The sequence below is a fragment of the Melospiza melodia genome, chromosome 6 (assembly GCF_035770615.1).
Source record: "Melospiza melodia melodia isolate bMelMel2 chromosome 6, bMelMel2.pri, whole genome shotgun sequence".
NCBI classification, from domain to species: Eukaryota; Metazoa; Chordata; class Aves; order Passeriformes; family Passerellidae; genus Melospiza; species Melospiza melodia.
The window spans coordinates 6,049,891-6,066,905 of NC_086199.1; the positions used below are offsets into that span (position 1 = coordinate 6,049,891).

Sequence of the window (17,015 nt, forward strand, 5' to 3'; positions counted from 1 at the left end):
TCAAATGTATTTTCCTGAGATTTGTAAGAATGGAAATATTCTGCTGTTGGAAGATTGCTGATTCTCCCTTTCCAAAGGTGTGAACTATTTGTTTCCATCTATGACAAATTCCAAGATATCATTATTTTTTTTCTTCCTTTCCTTGGTGAGTTTTGAACTGCCTTTGAATTAATTTAAAATCTGAAATGATTTTTTTTTCAAAAAGCCAAATTTGTATTTCTTCTCATTACTGTAGCTTAATTTTTTTTCCAAGCTGACTTCATGGCAGTGCTTATTTAGGAAATGTCCTATATCAAGAAGAGCAGTGGGCAGAAAGAAAACTCAAGCTCATGATCCTGGTATTTTGCAGCTAAACTCAAAAGAAAACAATAGAAAAACTTTATAGCCACTTTGAGGGGTTTTTTTTCTCAGATGGAAATTATTTCTTTTTTATTCAGAGAAGTTTATTAATAGCCTGTGATCATTTTTGCTTCCATATCAGTCCAGTATGAATAACCACAAGTGCTAAGGAAAAGAGTATCTGTTTTACAAGTTTAAAAAACAATGACATTCCTGACAGTCAGAAATATTCAGGAATAAGGAAGTACTGTACAAATCTCTGCTGTCTGTCTTGTCAGAGATAAATGATAATTTTCATTTGTATTCACCTGATATCAGTTAGAATGCATTTATGTTTTCATTGATTTAAAAACCCTCTCTTGTGCACAACAGGCTTCACTGTGTAATTACTCTAGCTTTGTCTCACAATAAAAATGTGATATTTTCAGGAAGGATTTTTGTTCCCATGTTCATTTTGGTTTGTGCTGGTTTCCATGTGTTAAACTCCTCACGAAGGAGAAGATTCCCTTCCTTTCAGGACTTGTTATCACTGCTACATCTGGTGTGTTTAAGATAAAGCACATGTGGTTTATGCCTGCTCTAGACATATGATTTCAGTTATCCTTCTTACCCTCTCTAAAGAAATCAATTTTTTTATAGGTCCTTGTTGCAACTACAATAATTATCCAGAATATTGGAGGTAAGAGACTTCATATGCTCAGTATTAAATCTGTGACAGGCTTCAAAGCTCCACCAGCACCAAAGGCAATAATTAAAAGTGTTTTTAAGAAACTGATTAAAAGGACAGAAAATTAAGGGAAAGGCTTTTGTGATGGTGCTGAGAAGGGCTGTAGTTGTGGGATAGATAGGGAATTTTGGGGTTTGGATTCTCTGCTGTTGCTGCACCCCAGGGTGTGGAGCACATCCCTTAGAGCTGCACTGCTCCTTGAGAGGAGCTCAGGCAGCAGCATCTCCTCCCTGCCCCTCTGTACATTTGGATCTGGAGCTGCATTTTGTCAGATCACGTGGTTTGGGTTTTGCTGTTGGAACCTGCTTGTGCATTTCAGTGATTTGTGCAGCAAGTGAATGTTTGCTTAGCTATGATGTTTCATATGTTTTGCATTAATGGCAGCTTTCTTTTTTTAGCTCAATAACTTGTGTTTTTGGGGAGTTTATCTTCCTAACTCATGTGGGCTGTCCCCCTGTTGGTTATTTTGTCTTTCTTGGTACATGGCATAGTAAAACAAACACTCACTGGTTTTGTGCTTGGACTCTTCCTCAGGTATGCTCATATACTTGACAGTCACTAAATATTTAGAAATTATTTCTCTGAAAGTAGAACAGTTTGAAGTCTAATAGAACAGTTTTATTTTTTCTTTTGTTGTAAATGTTTTGGATGCTTTCTTTTAAATGAGGGAATTATCTGAAAGCTCCCTCCTCTGTTCCCTACCACCATGGCATACCCATGTTCACATACATCAACAGAAGGAAAGAGCATTCCAGTGCTCTTCTTTCCTTTAAGATTACTGTCAAGTCCAGATAATTCAGTGATTGCTGGTTTTTGTCACTGTATAAGCACCTAGAACTAGAGAAGGTAACTGTGTTTTCATTATAAACTTGGAATATTTTCTTATACTAAAAGTTCCAGTATAATGAAATGGCTATAAAACTCCAAGCATGAATTTTAGGCAGGAGTGACCATAGCAATTCCAAGACAATTAAGGACTATTTGTTCATACAGCTTTTAGAGGATGTTCTGTAGCAATGAACAAATCTTTTCATTTCCTTTCCTGTTTGAGGGCACCTCTGAATAAACAGTACAAGAGAAGGAGGGATACACAGAGCAGGTCCTGGAGATTGTGGCATCATGAACAAGACTGTTGTCAAAGGAAATACAACTCTCATTTCTTCCTGATCACTACATAACTTCCTCTGTGCTATTTTAATAAAATTCAGCTCAGTGACTCTGGAGCCCCAAACCAGTGCATGCTGGGTGCTGCAGTCCCAGTCCCCCATGAAGGTGACTGTGCTGCAGGCTGACAGGCTGCTAAAAAAATCACATATGAACAGTTCACTTCTCACACAGCTTTGACTCCTAAAGAACTGCATGGAAAGAAAACCATTTTTGTTATCTTTCTGGTCCTTCTGCAGATTTTACAGGGCAGAACTGTGGAGTGTAGTTTGTCCTGACTGGGATCCATGCTGGCATTAAATGTCAAACCTGGGCTCTGCCTGTCCTGCTGGTTTGCTGTGCTCCCCTCTTTCTGTTTGTCTGTCTGGCTGAAGGAACCAGGAGCCCTGTTGGGCAGACATCCAGACTCTGTCAACATCTTTGATTTCAGAGGAAGGCTAAAAATAAAATTGTTTTGTGTTACCTCTGCCACCATCAGCCCTGGGTGCATTGCATCACACGGTATCTCATTTCAGAAGTGATTAGAGAGCATGAGATAATGAAAGATGGCTTGTGATTAAACAACAACACCAGGGTTATTGTCACTATCTGCATCTTGTCTGGGCTTTTTTTAAAGTTTGCTCTGATCCCTTCTAAAATTAGCCTGAGTGCAGAAGTGATTTAATTTGTGGTGGAGAAAGCACTTTAGTAATAATTTTTACAGTTATGCTTTCCAATTTATCATCTTTGTGTGTTTTTAAAAGAAAGCTTAATGTGCAAATTTGAATTTGACATTCTAATTGCATACACTCAGGGAGTTGTGTAGATAGGGGAATTGATTTTTTTCTATTACCAGGATACCCAAGGGAAAAAAAAAACATTTTTGTACAGCTGCAGGAAAGCATGATTGGTCAAATTAAGGTTCAGATTTTCAAGTACATTTTTTTGTTTGGAATTTTAACATGCATCTCTAACATGCAACTTTTCCTGCAGATTTTTAATTGTCCCTTGGAAGGCATTTAATGAATCCATGTAACACAAATCAAATCTATGAAAGTACCAAGATTAACTAAGGATGCACCAGGATACTGAGTTGACTGTTCAATATCCAAATGTAAATTAGAATAATTTTAATACCCTAACTCAAAAGAGTATAAAATATGAGCTTAGAGTGACTAAACCTGGAGAACATTTGCCTTGCTTTCCTTAAAATGAGTATGTTCTTGTAAATAGGAATTTGTTAATGAGGGAAAACAAAAGGTTGAATGGGATGGCCAGTGCTACTGATTTTTACATTCCATTTCTCAGTTTTTTGAGAGATGATCCTTTAATGTAATCAATCCCATGAACTGCCTTGTTCCTGACAGGGCTGCTTGGTGTGGGGTGCAGAGAGCACATGGAAAAGGGAAATGTCAAACTGCACTTCCCAGGCTGCTCAGGTTTGTTCATCCACTCCTCCCAACCCTTTCCTGTCACACACATCTCCTCTGCAGTGATCTGCCTGTGGCCATTCCTCACCTGCTCTGAGGAGGATCTTGAAGGCTCCCAGATGGTGTCAGGTGCCCTCAGAGAAGGGACAGAGCCCTTGAGGCATTGCAGGCACCCAGGGAAGAGGGAGGCTGCTGGAAATGCTGAGTTCCATGGCTCTGCTGCTCCAGGAGCAGCTGGAGCTGGATGCATTCCCTGCTATTGTTCAGTGGGGTTGTGCTTCTAGGAAGTGATGGATGAGGCACAGTGGGCCAGGGCTGTGGCTGGCAATCACACAGCCCCTCCCTCTCCCCACCAAGGAAGTCTGGGAGGTTCCCAGGTGCAGGGGAGGAAGGAGAACAACAATTTCTCCTTCTAGAATTGTCCTTTCTGTGGATGGGGCTGAAAAGGAGGACAGTCCACAGCCGTGTACCCAAGAGAAAATCTTTAGACCTCCTAAAGCATGTGAAATAAAGTTAGAGAAGGGCTGATTTTAGCAAGGCTGGTGGAAAAATGGAGACAAACACAATAAAGTATTGCACAAGAGCAGCTCTCAGCCCATTGCCAGCACTAACAAATGCCAGCTCTGAGCTTAGCAGGAAGCATGTGGAGTTTTGCAGCGTGCTTCCCAGGCTGGGGCTGCCATCAGCTGAAGGTCACTGCTGCTGCGATATGGCTGGTGGCTGTGATCACACAGACATCACTCCAGACTGCTGAGAATGGGAGTTTAATAATTTCAGATTTATTAACAGTGAGATGAAGTGCTGCAGTACAACCTGCAGTACCACCATGTAGCTTAGGTGGTCTCTATGAGGATTTTTGCAATATGTATTTTATTAAATTTATTCAGATAACCTGCCTTGGCTTGTGCCATTGCAGTCATTCTTTGGAACTAAACTTCCCAGACAGCTCTGTTACTTTTACAAAGAATTGTTTTCTTACATAAACACAGTTTAAGTCAATGTAATTTCTATAACTGGTGCTTTTGGATTTTTTGTTTCCACGTGTCCTCGAAGGTACACACTTATCTTCTTTGTGAGAATCAGTGATGAGGAAAAAAACTCAAATTCTGTGTCCCTGGAGGGATTTTTATCCCCAGCACTGCCTGAATGCTGCTGGGAGTCACAAGATTCGTTCCAATGGGTGTTGCTGCTCTGTATGAACAGGCCATAAAATCTACAGAGCTGATTATCCTACCCAAAAAGAGACCAAGTGCCAAAGTCCATAGCAAGGATGTCACAGAATGTACAATAAACTTATAGGTAAACACAGAATTTATGGTGATAAATCCCTTTAAATAATTTCATTGAAGGGAGTGACTCTTGTGGTCAGCTTCTCCTCATCTGCCACTCTAGGTGATGGTATCAGAGCCCTGTAAATGTCTTGCATTTTTAAGCACTGTGCAAAGATGGAAACAAGCTCCCCTCCAAACTTCCCCCAGGAGAAGAGAGGGAGTTACTGGTTTTAATATGTCCTCTTAGTGGAAGCTTTAGAAAACAATGTCAGGATAATTTCTTTGGTTTTAAATACAGATGTAGAATGGAGTGTGTGACAGAAGATGTAATCCTTGTTCATATAGAGAAATTCCAAAAACTCAAACAAGTTGTCAATTTCTTTGCTTGTCCTTCTATTATGGAGACTCACCCTGATGAATTTCTGTTCCCCTGCTCTGTAGATTTTATGGCCTGTTCATACAGCCAAGGTGACAGACAGCACACAGAGACCCTGCTGTGGGTGTAAGACACCTTAAATAAATATCTACAATCGCGTGCTTGGTATTTTTCAAGCTTCCCGGAATCAGTGGAGAGGCGCAGCCGCTGTGCAAAGCAGAAATTTCAGAGGCAGCACCACCCTCTGCTGGCCTGGGCTGCCTTCCCGGGAGAGCTGCCGGCAGCCCGGCGCCTCGGGAGCCTCCAGCTTCTCCTGCCGCCTTCCACATCCCCTCCCCTTGGTTTTCCGGAGGTAAACAGTGAAATATTTCATTTAGCACCCCCTCCATATATATATACATATATATATATATATGCTTTCTGTGAGTGCCTGCTTAGAGGTGCTGTGCAGAGACTAAAAAACCCTTCTCTTTATCAAGCTAAGTGGACATTTTTTAATTGCAAATAATTTTCTTTTTTTCTCTCCCCCCAGTTGATCCATTCTGCCGTTTACTTCTAAACGTGTTTGCAAAATTTTTTTCCAACTTAAATAAAGCAAATATTTTTTCAGACTGAGGGGGCAGATGGGAACAACGTTTGTGTAATCAGTGAGAACAATACTCCAGAAATTTTGAAAATGAATGAACGGTGCAAATCATGGAGGAATAAAATAAAATAAAATAAAATACAGCTTTTTTTCATCCTGAGACCTGCATCCTTAATACCTTAAGAAATTACTGAGTTTTCTTTAAGTATGGGAAATCTAATTCTGTTTTCAAACAAACTCCAATGTTTGTTTTCACAGCACGCTTTACTTTTGACCTGAAAGCCTAATTATCCTGACTGATTCAAAGTGAGGATTTCCAGTGCAGAGCTGCCTTAATTAAGGGCAGGTTTGTCAGCTCCTGTACTAATTTAACAATTGATGACCCATGCTCCTGTGTTTTCCTATTGCAGTGAATGGAAGGTTTGATATTGTGAAAAATTCTAAGCTTGCTTTAAATAATAGAAAAAAAATTACAGAAATATCAGCCTGCAGCTGAATGGAATGGAATATGTGATGAGCTATGTAGGAAACTTTTCTGTTCTTTTAGCCTAAATGTACACTTATAACTAAGGAAGTTTTACCAAAATAAATCTGCTGCCTGTGTGTTCCATGTACAATAAAAAGGATTTTTGTTTGTTTTTTAAGCTTGCCACAGATAAGTTCCATACTAATTCAGGTAAAAGCTAAAGATAGAAGGAAAAGGAAGCAGGGGAACAGAAATTCATCAGGATGAGTCTCCATAATAGAAGGACAAGCAAAGAAATGGACAACTTGTTTGAGTTTTTGGAATTTCTCTATATGAACAAGGATTACATCTTCTGTCACACACTCCATTCTACATCTGTATTTAAAACCAAAGAAATTATCCTGACATTGTTTTTTAAAGCTTCCACTAAGAGGACATATTAAAACCAGTAACTCCCTCTCTTCTCCTGGGGGAGGTTTGGAGGGGAGCTTGTTTCCATCTTTGCACAGTGCTTAAAAATGCAAACCATTTACAGGGCTCTGATACCATCACCTACAGTGGCAGATGAGGAGAAGCTGACCACAAGAGTCACTCCCTTCAATGAAATTATTTAAAGGGATTTATCACCATAAATTCTATGTTTACCTATAAGTTTATTGTACATTCTGTGACATCCTTGCTATGGACTTTGGCACTTGGTCTCTTTTTGGGTAGGATAATCAGCAAAAGTTACACTTTTTTCTTTTAACCAAACAACCACCCACATATTTTAACTTTGGGCTACCTCAGAAGAGGTATTTTGAGGACTATTTAAAAAACAACCTTTTCTCCAGCAACTATTTTTTCAGATAGGGGTTCATATGGTCAGTGTTAAGCAATATTGGTAGCACAGCACAGACATTCTGAATAATGTGTGCATGCTGTGTGTATTTATAGAGTCACAGCTCATGCTGGCACTGCAGGCTGCAGTAATGCAAGTGTAAAGCAATTACTCTGTTTTATATTTTAATAAACTTTTTGTTTTTCTGTCAGCTAATAGCAAGTTTTGAGGTCATGGCAGAGTGATAGGTATTTTAAGAGTAATATTTCTTACTGCTTTCAACACAGTGTAAGTGTACAGAATAATAAACTAATAATTATGATTTCTGCTGAGTTCTGGTGTGTCAAGGCCTGTTGGGGAGTTCAGAACTGTTCTCCATTAAGTATCTCTAGGTGCATACTGAAAATTACCTCAAATTAACATAATACATGCAAATTCAGAGCCTGAAAATTAGGGAGTGACCATGTGAAGGTTGCTCACTTAGTTCTGGTTCAGCCCTTGTGGCATCCCCCTCTTGCTGCAGCCTCAGACCAGGCCATTGCAGAGGGTTTGTTCTGCAGGAAAGCTGTGTCCCTCAGTGCTGGATGGGTGTCTCATGGCAGCATTTCAGGGTAAATCAGAGCACAAGGATCTTGTGCTTCTCGTTGTGTTCTCTTGTGTCACAGCTCAGCCTGTGGCTGTGTGATCTCTTCCTTCCCTGGCACATCAAGGCTGCCAAGGGGAGCTGAGGTTTCATTTGTACAACACAACCTGAGTCAGGGAAGTGAGGTTCAGATTGTTATTTGGGGCAAAGGATACCTGACTTTTTGTCTGTCTCATTCTATGCTCTCAGTTCCTCAAGTAGAAAAAGACTGTCACATTGTTTTAGCTTTCCTTGTTTTAGTTTCATCTTTAAAAAAACAAACAAACCAACCACGCTCTTTGCTCACTCTGTAGTGTGTTGCAGAGTTACACAGTGGTTTGTGTCTTCATGCCAGGGAAAGCTATAAAGAGTTTTTTCTTCTGAGGAGAATTAACACTGTGTTTGCAAATGAACTAAAAGCAGAATTTGACTTTTTAAAACTGTATTAAGTGTGGGCATCCTGCTCAGATTCATGCACAAGATGTTTAAACAAAAACCAACAGCCTGATGCTTAAATTAAAGAATTTTTTACCTAGGGTTCCAACATCAGGATATAAATATAATTATTTAATATATATTTTAATATCCAATAGATATTTAATATAATTTTTAATATTCAATTAGTACAAACAAGAGAATATAAAAAATCCTACTATGTGAGATTGTTTCCCATATGCCCAGAGAAAGGAAGAAAGATGCACACAAACGTTCAGCCTGCACAATTTTCTTGGTGCAGGACTGGCTCCCTCCTTAGGAGTGGAATTCAGTGAAATATGACTCCTCTCAAAAACAAAGAGTGAGCAACAAAGGATAAGTGATCCAGTGATTAGCCAGAGGCTAATAGGAATGCAAGGGCACAGTGACAGATTGCATATTGGAGGAAATCTGATCTGGAAATTAATTTGAAGGTTTCTGCAGTGGAGACTGCAAAAGAACTAGTTTTGAAATCTTTCTGAAGGACATAAATATATGAAAATTCTGACTTGCTTGTGTATAAACTGTTGTATCATACAGGAGAGAAGGCTGATGGGTAAATAAGGTTGAATTGCAATTTAGAGGAATTTTCCTTTCCCTCCTTCCCCACTTAATTTTTTTCAAAAATTAGAATGAAATATGCAGCTGTCTGCAACTTAGCATGAAAAATTGGGTTAATTTACTTACAAATTCTAGTGATTAGAAATCTGGATGCTGTAATTTTCTCTGGTTGAAAATACACTCTGTTGTAGGAGAGTAAATCAGGACAGCAGATAAATACATCAGCACACACAGTCACCAGCTACCTGTCACTAAATATACATAAACATTGGGAAAAAACAGAGCTTTTAATTATGAAGAAGTGAATATTATTATTTAGTGACTTATCAAATGATTTTAATTTAACCTTGTGGTAGGTAGATGTCACTTTGTGTTAATAGAATTCTCTTTCTTTATTGGGACCACCTTACCCTTTCTTCAAAATTTAACAGTGACTGCTGTAATACAGCAGTATCTGAGTCCTGACATCTTTTCTTTTAAGATTAAAAAAATTCCTTAAGTAAAAAATCCCACACAGGCTTATTCAGATATCAGCTTATGAAGGTTTGCCTTTTCAAAATGTAATGTTTTAATTTTAAAGCATGAATAAATACACCTTGGTAAAATTCTAAAGAGTTACTAAATACAGAACAGTAAAAATTGAGTACAACAGATGAGTTTTTGTCAGGGATTCAATGTAACACTAAAATTACTATTTACTATTACTAAAATGACTTGCTGCTGCAGGATGGAAATTAGTTTCACTTAGGCTTTGATACTTGTTGAAGCTGTTTGTAAAGCTTGATTTTTTGAGTAGTTCTCTGCTGGTTACCTAAAAGAGCAACATGAAGAGTATGTGAAGGAATCAGACTAGTATAAATTGGGATTTAAAACCCTCTCATTCATTCCTTTGATCACAGTATTTAGTGAAGGAGAAAAGTGGCACTGTGAAGGAGCTTTTGGATTGCTTTCTGCTGAATAGAATTAGAAACACTTAATTTCAAGTCAATAATCCTGTAAGAGTAGCTAATAATTTCTCTTCTGCTTCACAGTTCCTCTACAGTTCTGCACTTGATATTATTGTTGGGATTTTGTTGGTGATGGATTTGTCATGAGAAGCAGGGATCTGTCACTGATGATAATCCTCTTAGCTCTAAGGACCAAACCTTGCAGTATATAAAAAATCCCTTTTGAGTCCTATACTTGTGTTTGAATTTCTGTCTTGTATTTATTTAGTACAACAGCAGTTGAACAACTATGAAAAACTCAGTCTTTAAAGAACTCTGTTGTATTGAGAGAAACAAATATTATTTACTCTCATCATGAATAATGTCTCATGAAGAGGAGGGAGGATGCTGCAGCCTTACAGTCTGTCTCTAGCCTGTAGGTCTGTATTCCCAGGTAGAAAGGCAAGACTATATATTACATTATTTTGCCTTTTAGTCCTTTAGGTTATGTTTTCCTTGTTTCAAGACTCACACTGTAAGAGTCTCTTTGGAGGCATTAGCTGACATCAGTGCAGTACTTGCAGCTATTTTTAAAGGAAGTATATGAGAAAATAAATTCTGGTTCTGGTGCCGCGGTGTCTCACGCGGAGCTGAGATGTTCCAGGCACAGCCCTGCTGGTCCAGCCCTGCTGGCTGAGATGCTGCTGTTCCCCTGCTAAATCTGTCCTGCTTCTGTTTGCAGCCATGTCATCTTATCTGTTAATTGTCAAGTCTGAACTTCCTGGGGCTGTTGCTGGGCTTTTGAGCGGAGCCGAGAGCGGGTAAGGAAAAATGCTTCGTGCATTCTCTGTTTGTCTTGAAGAAAAAAGGGGTCCAGCACTGCTGAAAGTGATGGTTGCTGACACTTCTCTGCTCTCACACTTGAATTTAAATAGTCATTTACATGAGTTGTTGGAATATGAAATGTATTTGGCAAGTGCAGGTCATTTGCAGCACACACACACAGAGCGTGATTCTTTCCTCATGGTGATTTCCTATCCTACGACCTTAAAGTCAGTGGCAAAACTCCATCTACAGGAATCTCCTTCCTGTAATATTGTAAAAGGAGAAGCAGGAAGGTGCTGGGAGGGAGAGGAGAAGCAGCATTTCCATGCTGTTATGTTATCACCTCACATAATTCAAAATCACAGTACAAAAAATGGCAGGCATTTACATGGAAATATTTTGTTGTCTCGCTCTAGTAATTGGACTTGGCTTGGGAAAAATGCCAGGTTTCCAGACTTGGTTTATAATTCCTGAACTTGGCTCCCAGTAAAGAAGTTATTTTTTGCAGTTGAGCTGTAAAGCTGTTTGTAAGGAGTGTGTCCCTCACATTTCCATTGGAACTGTCACAAGAAATCGAAGGCAAACTCTGCAGCTTCAGCACTCAAATATCTTGTTTGAGTTGTTCCATGCTCCTGTCATTCCTTACAGTGTATCCTGGAGTGCCTTACAGCTGTTTTTCCAAACTGCTATTTTCAGATGTTTTGAGCTCAAAACTTGCTCTGGATTGAAATGTGCTGAAATTGTCCCAAGGCTGTGTAATGCTTGTATTATTCCTGAATGTTGTGGGTGAATTTTAAGTGGGAAATCAGTTTGTTAAAAGGTACTTTAGTTGATTTTCTATTTTATCACTTGCAACTTCTGGATTTTATAATGAGTTTGAAAAATTAATTGTGGCTGTAATCTTGCTTTCTATCTTTCTGTCCCCCAGGCCCTCACAGTTTTAGTAAAGTTTTTTGTCAGTTCTCTAAACTATTACATTTTATATGTGTATATTACATTTTATATCTGCATATATGTTATTTTTGGTCTGCTAATGTATCTCTTCCAGCTGTGGTAGTTATCAGCTTTTCATTTGGGTGCTGTAACCTCCTTCAAGCTCATACTTCAACCTCACTCTCCATACACAGCGGTGTTGAGCTGCTGCTGGATCTGCTGCCTGTATTCCAATCTGTCTAACCCCAAATTTAAGATCTAACATCTCTTACTGCTGTTTTTAATTTTGTGTCAGCTCTGTTATTGCAAAGTGAATTTTCTTCCAGCGAAGTTACATTTTGAAACAGCTTAAGAAAACTCCTGGTAGGTAGAATGTGGAGGTTCAACCCTGTGCTGCCCCAAGGGTTGTTGTGTCTGAAAAAGGCACTGTGAAAACTTCATTAAGGTGCCTGTGGGATAGTGCTCCCAGGTTCTACCTCAGATCTCCTGGATGTGAGCACCCAGGTTACAGTGTTGAACTGTTCATTACATATTACAATTGCCTGTTTTAATCCTCAGTGATCTGCCAGCTCTGCCAGCAGCCCTGATTCTTCATTAGCTGAAGCTGCAGTTGGAGATGGGAGTGAAGCTCAGCTTTGCACTCTGAAAGAGCTGAAATTGTTCATAGGAATCCCAACCACAGCTCCATGCTTAGGTGATTGGCAGCCTGGTCTCATCCAGTTTCTGACTCTGTCAATTGGAGTTCTTGCACCAATAAATGTTTATTTAACACAATTTCCCTTCTCTAGTATTTGTGCAAGCAAACTGTTTCAGTGCATTTCTCAAGCAGTATTCCAGGAACATGCACATATGTGTGTCCACATCAATATTTAATTTCTTTTGCCATATAAATGGCCATGCTAGATCATAATCTTTTGTTTCTGTGTATTTTTTTTTGCAGATGTTAAGTGTACATTTTTACTAGCTGACCTTTTAAATGGTAGGAAATTGTTCAACAAAAATAGGTTATCAAATACCAAGCCTAAGAAGCAACTTGTTTATTCAAAGGGCATAAATATTGAATAGTTTGATTCACTTTTTTACCTGGAGCACTTGTTTCCAGATGGGATTGCACAACTGTTCTGTGTTTGTTAAGTCATTATAGCATTTGATACGCTTTCATTTGGTGCAGAATTTATCTCAACTGGAGTTGGGATGTATCAGAAATGTCAGTTAAACTATCTGTGAAAGTATTTTATATGCATAAACCCTCCTGAGCTGTGCATTTGGGAAAGCCATTTACAGAATGGTCTGTGCATTAAATTATTTTTATAGGTAGAGGTTAGCAGGTGTGCATGTGTTTGAAAGGCTCAGAGCCAGTCTAACACATCCTCATGTCTTTTTAAAAAACAAAACCATACAGTATGAGCACTTACTAATATGAGTGGAGATGTTTCTGTCTGCATAACAAGAATTCCACATAGTTTTGATGACATGAACATAGTTTCAAATGAGGATTGTGTTAAAAAGTTGTAATTTGTGAGCCCTCTGTTAACATTTAATGACCCTGTCAGAGGATGTCATTGATGCAATTAAGTTGTCTTGCTTGTGTGTTGTATAATTGATATGAACTGAGAGTAAGATCCTAATTTAGAACATATGAATATCTTGTTCTGTTGAATTCAGGAATGAAATTAAAGCGATTTATAAATGTCTGCTTTTAGTTAAAATAAGGGGGAGGGAGGAGAAACATCTGCATGCCAAAGCTTTTTCAGCACAGTCAAGGATTTATATTCTGTATTTCATATTTTGAATGCTTTTATCATGTAGGATTAAATTTACAGATTAGATTGATTTTAAAGGCACTATCAAAACATTTATTCTGCCTTTGGAAAATAACAGTATTTTTACATCAGTACTTTGAGGAGAAAATGGACACATTTTTCAATAACCAGCTCACTATGGACTTTTTTCATGTCTTTTTAAGAATAAAAATTGGTATTCCAGAATGAAGCCATATAGAAAATTACTTTTTCTCCTTCATTTCCTCACTGCTATTTTCCTCTCTGTCCCCCCTAAACAAATAGTTCTTCATTTACCATAAAGTAATCAAAATAATTTTCTGTCTGTTCTGCTGAGCTTGTGAACCTCAGTGGCAGCTGTGGGTTTGCAATCAGGAGATTTAAACTGAGGTCCCACATCTCCACATAGTGCATGATCCTTATGTTCTCTGCCATGGTGCTGTTCCTCCTAATCTGAACATCACCAGACTGGAAAGAAAGAAAGAAAGAAAATGTTTACAAATACATGAATGATAAATAATAAGAATAAGAATAAGACTAAGAATAAGAATGAAGAATAAATGCTACAGCCAGAAGCTGATTTTGGCAAAGTTGTTTCTTCACTGTAGCAGTAGCAGACAGAGCTAATAATACACTTTTTGAAGAATTATGTGTTTTGACTCATTTTTAATACAGACATTGTCAGGTAATGGTTGCTTTGGGTTTGGTACAGTGAACATGCCCTCAAACTTGAAATTTCTCTGTTTACATTACATCTTCTTTCCAAACAAGTGACTCAAGTGGCTGTCCATGAGGTACAGCAGTAGTTAAAATACCTGTATGATAATTCTTCTTTAACACAGGTGTTATGGTATTTCTCTCATGATAATTTGAGGTGCTGCCTGTTTATTAGGTGCTAACCATATCCTGGACTAAATAAACTGGGAGGTCAAAAGTCAAGGTGTTTATAGGTGGTAAAGTTGGAGGCTGATGTGCAAGATGTTTATCAGTACAGGATATGGTTATTGCCAAGTCAGGGCAGGCACCCTCAGAATGTTTCTGTTCCTTAACAACTTATCCATCTGTGCTTTCCTCACTTCAGAGATGGGATTTTGGTGCTTTAAATAGATTTTAAATGTGTGAGGACTTAATGTGCCTCTACAATGCTTTTTTAATATGTGTGGTTTTATGTATAAACATTCTACCAAATTTCATCAGCATAATTTTTATCCCTTCTGTCCTTTACATTTTTCATGGATGTATGCAAGGAAGGGCAGCTCAGCAGTGAGTGGGAATTGATGTTGCTGTTTCTTCAGGTGTGTAAATGTGCAGCTCATTGTAACCCAGTTTTAGACACACACTGTGCTGTGTAAATACTTCTGCTGGAAATCTCTAGAGTATGAAATGTCCTTCCCTCTGACCATTGCTGTGAATCAAGGCAGGGATTTGCATTTTGTGCTGATGAGAATTATGAATTGGCACACATCAGAGCCCTGATCCATGCAGACACTTGCCTGTGGAACATTGCTTGCAGAACGAAGATTATCTGAGAGCTCTGTTTTATATCAGTGTAGAAACTAGGAGTAAACTAGGAGTACAAATCCATGTAAATAGCATGTGAGACAGGAAATTATTTTTTCTTGTCCTAGTGGTTGCTTTGTCCAAGAGCACAGTTCTAAGTTTAATATATTTTTAGGACTCCTGAGCTTTGTATCAAACCTAAATCAATTTTCCACCAGGTCTTGGTACCTCGATGGGAGGCTGCTGCTGCTGCTCACTTCAGTCTGCATTGTTTTTCCTCTTGCCCTTCTTCCTAAAATTGGTGAGTAATTAAAGGAGAGAAGAGAATATTATTCTACTTTAGTAGCAATTACAGTTGAAGACTTTAAAACCTTAATGGCTTATTTATTTATTTAAACTGGCAGGGGGCTGCTGGTGGTGGTGATTACTTCAGTTGTTGTAGTGTGTTCTGCCTTCCAGCCCTGCCTAGTTAACCTATTACTTGGGTTGCAGTAGTATTTTGTCTGCAATACTAAAATAAAATCTTTACAGCAGAACATTAAAGAGCTGCATTTACTTACAGCATGCCATTAGTGGTAAGCCAGTTCTAATTCTGCCCTACAAAACTACATAAATGATCTGTGACAGGCACTTGGAATGTTGTTATTCTGAGTCCTAAGCCCCAGATACCAAGCACTGTAATAGAAAACATGCCTAAAATGTAAAGCTTTAGCTGTACATTAGGATCACTTTCCTTATAAATTCTCTTTTATTTTTACTGTTATTTTACAGGCTTTCTTGGCTACACAAGTAGTTTATCATTTTTCTTTACGGTGTACTTTACTCTTGTGGTAAGTTAAAAAGTCTCTGCACAGTTTCTTTTTTTTTTTTTTTCCTTATTGTTTGAATGTTTTCATAAGCCTGTTTGGAAATTAATTGTCTTCCCCTCCCCCTTAATTTTTTATGTGAAATTTAGAATTCTCTTCAAGTTCAGTATGTGCTTGCTTGGACAGATTGCATTTGTTTTGCTGAGGCTGGGAAATGTGTATGAACTTCCAAGCATGTGAAAAGAGTTAAAATAATTATATTTTGGGCTGGTAAATACAACAATTCTTTTTTTTTTTTTTTTTTTGCTGATGGTGCAGCAAAGGGAGCTGGCACATACATTTTTGTTTCCCTACTAACAGAGGAATGGAATTCTGTTTTCTTAACTTCTAACTATTACTTACTGCAACTAGTACAGCAGAAAATTTAATATACTCCAAAATAAATTAAATTTACATGTATAATGGAGTGACAGAGTTCAGAAAAAGGCAAAGAAAACTAGAACTTCATTAAGGCAGTTTACAAGATTCATTAATACGTCAATGACCTTATTCTCCTCTCCAGCTGAAAGGAAAAGTTCTTTTCTCTGAGCCATATGGGGATTTTTGACCCTGATGTTCACCCTCTCAAGGCCCCTGTGAGGTAGATGTTTCCAAATATCAAAAGTGAGACCTGCTAGGCAGATCTAAGAGAGAAAATGTGCCTTTAAATTGCACTTTTTTTCCTTTTTAAAGGGAAAAATTGTGTTAATGCACATGTGTAATATGTGGTACAACTGAGCAGCTCTCACTCTGTCATCTATTTCATCTTTTTGAGTCTTATTTGGGAGCCTGGCAAAAATGTTCCCCCTCTGCCCTGTCACTCTGGCTTGCATTGACTTGCATTTAATACCTGTTTTACAAAGGGATAAACAGAGTTGAAGGCAAGTTGAACAAACATGCCATCCAGGAGACCAAGGCAATCCATTAGGAACTGAACCATGTGATAAAACCAAACTTCAAAGCTGTCAAAACATCTCCCTAGGGTATCCCTGGAGAGCTGCAGTGTTTGTAGGACCTTGGGAAGTATTCTTCTTAAGCTGAATATTGAGAAGCAGCCACAGCCTCTCCAGAGTTAATGGAAATTCATTTGTAATATTTATAAATTACCTTAACTTTTGACCTCTCTCCTAAAATTTATCTTCAAAAGAAAAAAAAAGGTAAGAAAAAGCACTGAGTATAATGCTGACACAGGCCTTTGGCTGAAGCAAGTTGCAAGGGTTTTAAAACCAGTTCAGCTCCTGGATTTCAAAGGGAATGTGGATGGATCTCTGAGGAGAGCTGCTGTAATGGGTGCATGCATTTGAAAACAACTTCAGTCCCTGAAAAAGCAAATGTGTAAGCAAGAATTGTGTGCAGCCATGCCAAGCTGGGATGAGTTAAACTAGATTTT

At 38.4% G+C, this 17,015-nt stretch overlaps 1 protein-coding gene across 2 annotated transcripts in view; it reads left to right on the forward strand.

Annotated features, from left to right (window-relative positions):
• The window catches only part of SLC38A6 (solute carrier family 38 member 6), a 38,521-nt gene that overhangs the window by 7,511 nt on the left and 13,995 nt on the right, over positions 1–17,015 (forward strand). For both annotated transcript variants that reach the window (XM_063159753.1, XM_063159754.1), the window contains exons 5-8: positions 979–1,018; positions 10,484–10,562; positions 14,999–15,081; positions 15,552–15,610. In XM_063159753.1, the coding sequence (XP_063015823.1) occupies positions 979–1,018; positions 10,484–10,562; positions 14,999–15,081; positions 15,552–15,610 (261 nt within the window). The remainder of the gene's footprint in view (positions 1–978; positions 1,019–10,483; positions 10,563–14,998; positions 15,082–15,551; positions 15,611–17,015) is intronic.